Source organism: Dipodomys ordii, unplaced genomic scaffold, assembly GCF_000151885.1.
Source record: "Dipodomys ordii isolate 6190 unplaced genomic scaffold, Dord_2.0 Scaffold14, whole genome shotgun sequence".
Lineage (NCBI taxonomy): Eukaryota > Metazoa > Chordata > Mammalia > Rodentia > Heteromyidae > Dipodomys > Dipodomys ordii.
The window spans coordinates 1,825,099-1,829,757 of NW_012267230.1; the positions used below are offsets into that span (position 1 = coordinate 1,825,099).

At 50.0% G+C, this 4,659-nt stretch overlaps 1 protein-coding gene across 1 annotated transcript in view; it reads right to left on the reverse strand.

Annotated features, from left to right (window-relative positions):
• Cog7 (component of oligomeric golgi complex 7) overlaps window positions 1-4,659 on the reverse strand; it is a 50,385-nt gene that overhangs the window by 37,421 nt on the left and 8,305 nt on the right. Inside the window, exons 4-5 of the mRNA XM_013011163.1 lie at window positions 873-955; window positions 88-210 (exon numbers count right to left, since the gene is read on the reverse strand). Coding sequence (XP_012866617.1) covers window positions 88-210; window positions 873-955 — 206 coding nt within the window. The remainder of the gene's footprint in view (window positions 1-87; window positions 211-872; window positions 956-4,659) is intronic.

Below are 4,659 nucleotides of genomic sequence, written 5' to 3' on the forward strand. Positions count from 1 at the left end.
GCGATGGAGCGATTTCTGCAGGGGGTGTTGCACAGTTACCAGTGGCTGGTCCCAGTGGGAGACCCTGGAGCCCCGCTGAGCCATTACCTGTGAGGCCCACTGGATCTGCGTGTGCCAGGCACCAAGCAGGGCGTCGTACAGGCCGGTGAGCTGCCGGTCCAGTGGAAGGTCGCTCTGACACAGTTCCTGCCAGGTTGCGAGAAGGGGTGCCTACAGAGGAAAGAGCCTACCTGCTGACACTGCCCTGCGCCCACCAAGGCACCAGGGCCCCCCCTAAGCCCAGCACCCACAGTGCTCCGCTCCCTGAAGACAAAAGAGAGAACAAACAACCAGGGCACTTACAGGACCTGTTTTCCCTCACCCACAGCTGGACCGTCCCCTCCATCTGACCCTGTGTCCTTTGCACCCGGCACACTGGCCTCACCTAATTGACCTCAGCGCAGGGCGGGGCGTGTCCTGAACCTTCATGGCTTTCTCTCGTGTCCTCACCCCCCAGCTTAGAAGACACCTGAGCACTGGGCTGGCTGGCATTCAGGCTAGCCCAGGAAGCTGCCAGGGTTTTTTTGGACACCTAACTTGGACACTGTTAGAGAGCGTAACATTCTTTCAAGTGGCTGAGGGCACAATAAGGCTTAAGGCACAAGTCTCTCTTGAGAGACAACGAGGAAAGGTTGAAGCAACTCTTAAATGCTGTACATGAATCCAGCTGTAAATGTAAAAAGATGAAAACCAGTAACTTTTTCCAGCTGGCGTTTAAATACCACCGCAGGCTGGGCCAAGAGCACCCCCTGCTGGCCAAGTGGAAGAACACAGCCAGGGGACAGGAGGCCACCTTCCCCTCCCTGAGGCCACAGCCAGGGCCTCTTTCCCACCTTGTGGCACTTGTAGTAGTAGGCCAGGAGCTGAGGCATCCGGTCAATTTCACTGAAGATCTTCACGAATGCTTTGGACTGATCTAAAGGACACAATGTGGGGATAGTGTTAGCAGGCTTTCTGACAAAGCCAAGAGAAAGAATTCACGAGAACAAGTGCGAGTTAAGAGCATCTAGGACTCCCACATTCCCACCCAGACGGTGAACTAACTCAGGCCTGGGGGATCACAAGTATGAGGAACAATCGAAGGACCAGACACGTGACTCTCGATCAGACCCTGCGTGCCAGGGCTTGTTATGTAATGTCTCCACCGCTCATGGCTAGGATGCCACACTGGCAAAGGGATGGGCACACATGCATGGTAACAGGAATTACACTGGAGTTGAGGACGGAGCCTAGAAGGTATATTTTTGTTTGAGTTTTTCTTTTTCTTTCTTTTTTTTTTTGGTCAGTCATGGGGCCTGAACTCTGGGCCTGGGCACTGTCCCTCAGCTCTTCAGCTCAAGGCTAGCACTCTACCACTTGAGCCACAGCACCACTTCTGGCTTTTTCTGCTTATGCGGTGCTGAGGAATCAAACCCAGGGCCTCATGCATGCAAGGCAAGCACTCTACCATTGAGCCACCTTTCCAGCCCGTTTTGAGTTTCTCAACTATATACTTTTTCTTTTTCAGTACTGGGGATTGAACCCAAGATGTTGCACTTGCTAGGCAAGCGCTTTCCACTGAGCTACATCCCAGCCCCTGGGATGTAAATTTTAAGGAGGCTTTTCCCTTCAGGGATGTGTCAGGCACCATCAGGCCTGGCCTTGGTCCTCAGCAGGAGCCTGAGCCAAGAGGACTGAGAGTTCCGGGTTAGCCTGGTATACATAGACCCTCTCAAAACAAAACAAAAATGGCACGTATAGCTCACACCTATAGTCCTAGCTACTTAGAACCCAAGTTAAGGAGGCCTGTGGCTGAGGCCAGCCAATACATACCTATGAGGCCCTTCTCAGCCCAACAGCTGAGCTTTGTGGCACATGCCTACAATTCCAGCCACAAGGGAGACTGAGATTAGAAGAACTGTGGTTCCAGGCCAGCCTGGGTAGGTAGCCAAGTCGCTAAAACTCCATTTCAATAGAAGAAATTCAGCATGGTGGTCTATGTCTGGGACAGGAAAAATAAAAATGGGAGGTTCATGGCCCAGGCACATTCCTGGGAAGAAAGCAAGACCTTATCTAAAGAATAATCAGGAGGCTGAGATCTGAGGACTGCAGTTCAAAGTCAGGCCAGGCAGGAAAGTCTATGAGACTCTTATCTCCAATTAAACACCACAAAGCTCACAAGTGGAGCTGTGGTTCCAGCAGCAGAGCGCTAGCCTCAGGCACAAAAGCTGAGGGACAGTGCCCAGGCCCTGAGTTCAAGGCCCAGAACTAGCACCACCACCACCAAAAAAAAGACTGACAAAGACAGAAGAGACAGGATGAGGGGGTGGATTAGAAGCATCCGCCATTTTCACTCCATGAATATGAAGAATCTTCTGTCAGAGAAGAGACACGATTCTGAAAGAAGAAAGGAAGACAACCAGAAACCATGAAGAAGGTGATGGGGAGGCAGAGAACCAAAAGAAACGATCCCAGCAGGAGAAAAAGCAACAGGGAGCTCCGAGCCCCACTCTGCTTCCCCTGAGGAGAAACAAGAATGGAACATGAGGTAAAACAGATGGCCCTGCGGTGGGCCCACCAACGCTACCCATGGAAAGCCCACTCACTCCACCAGCCTTAGCTGCAATACAGGAGTCAGGGCAGCACCTAGTGCAATGTGGGAGGCCAGGGTTGGCAGGGAAAGGCATCCTGTGGGCCCCTGATCACAGGGAGCACCCGTGAGTCACTATACTGAGAGGCTGCTGCCAGACTCCGGTACTCTAGGGTCTGGGGAGGGAGCTGGTTGAAGAGAAGAGAGAAGACCCCCATAGGGCACCACTGTGGGAAGCTACACTGTCAGTTTAGACACCAGAGGCCTAGCAAGCCTGGCTGCTACTCACACAACAGTGGCACAGTCCCACACCTGTTGTTTTTTACCTATGGAGGACCACAAGGGCAACTCCTAACACCCACAGAAGCCGCCATTAGAGACAGCTGCTCAGATACCTGGCAGGGAAGGACCCTTTTCAGGTTACACAGAGATGCCATTAAAGGTAAATGGAACTCTGAAGATCTGAAGATGGCTCCACCCTCCCCATGGTCACACCCTTTCAAGGCTCCACCCTGTCCTGGCTCCACCCTCTCATGGCTCCACCCTCCGAGCTAGATTAACTAGATTTTTTTTGGGGGGGGGGGCCGGGCAAGGGGCCTGAACTCTGGGCCTGGGCACTGTCCCTCAACTCTTCAGCTCAAGGCTAGCGCTCTACCACTTGAGCCACAGCACCACTTCCAGGTTTTTTTTTTTCTTTTTGCTTATGTGGTGCTGAGGAATCGAACCCAGGGCCTCATGCATGCAAGGCATGCGCTCTACCACTGAGCCACCTTCCCAGCCCTAACTAGATTTCTTTTGTGCTCACCTCACCCCACTTTCTCATTAACCTCTCCTATTAAGCTTCTTCCCACCTCTTCCTTCCTTCTATAACCAAATACCTAGTATTCATTAATGAGTACTATAACCTTCCTGTTATCTCTCCTGCAAAGGTCTTCAAGTCATGAAGACACATTCTTCCCCCTATATTTCATCTATAATCACTGAAGACTGTCACAAACACAAGGTTGTGGTTTATCAAATGCAACAGGTTTGTGTGTGTGTGTGTGTGTGTGCGTGCACATGTGCGTGCGTTCACACGTGCGTGCGTGCGTGAGTACGTCCGTGCGCACCAGTCTTGGGGCTTGAATTCAGGGCTTGGGCACTGTCCCCAGGCTTTTCTGCTCAAAGCTAGTGCTCTACCACTTGAGCCACAGCTCTACTACTGGCTTTTTTTCTTTTGATAGTTAATTGGAGATAAGAGTCTAAAAGACTTTCCTGCCCAGGCTGGCTTTGAACCCTAAGCCTCCTGAGTAGATAGGATTACAGGCATGAGTCACCAGTGCCCAGCTGTACAACAGGTTTTATAACCAAACCTCCTTACCCTGAGTGAAAAAGAGCTCCCATAGTGTCTTAGACATTAAAAATGAATATTTGACAACTGAGAATCACCCCTCCAATCTAACAACAGGAAAATATACTGCAACCCAGCCATTACCCAGTCTTATGTAATATCAGACAAACTACCAACTAAAATGACATGGAAGACTGAAATCTCCATCACAACTTGGCCCCAGATGCATAAATCCTGGAAAAAGATCACTAACCTCATGAATAAACAAAAACCAAACCACTCCACTTAAGTGACAGTGAAAAGGAAGAAAGTTCAACAAATCCAAAGCAACAATGACAAGGATGATCAATGAAATAAAAGAGCTGGGGGCTGGGAAGGTGGCTCAGTGGTAGAGTGCTTGCCTTGCATGCCTGAGGCCCTGGGTTCGATTCCTCAGCACCACATAACCAGAAAAAAAAAGCCGGAAGTGGCGCTGTGGCTCAAGTGGTAGAGTGCTGCCTTGAGCTGAAGAGCTGAGGGACAGTGCCTAGGCCCAGAGTTCAGGCCCCATGACTGACAAAAATAAATAAATAAATAAATAAAAGAGCTGATGCATAAACAGCAGAACAAATTCAAAGCGGACACAAACAACCAGAAAGTCAAACAAACTAACAGCTAAATTAATTAAATAAGATAATGCAGGATATAAAAAAGAACATATAGAAATCTTGAAAAATAAAAC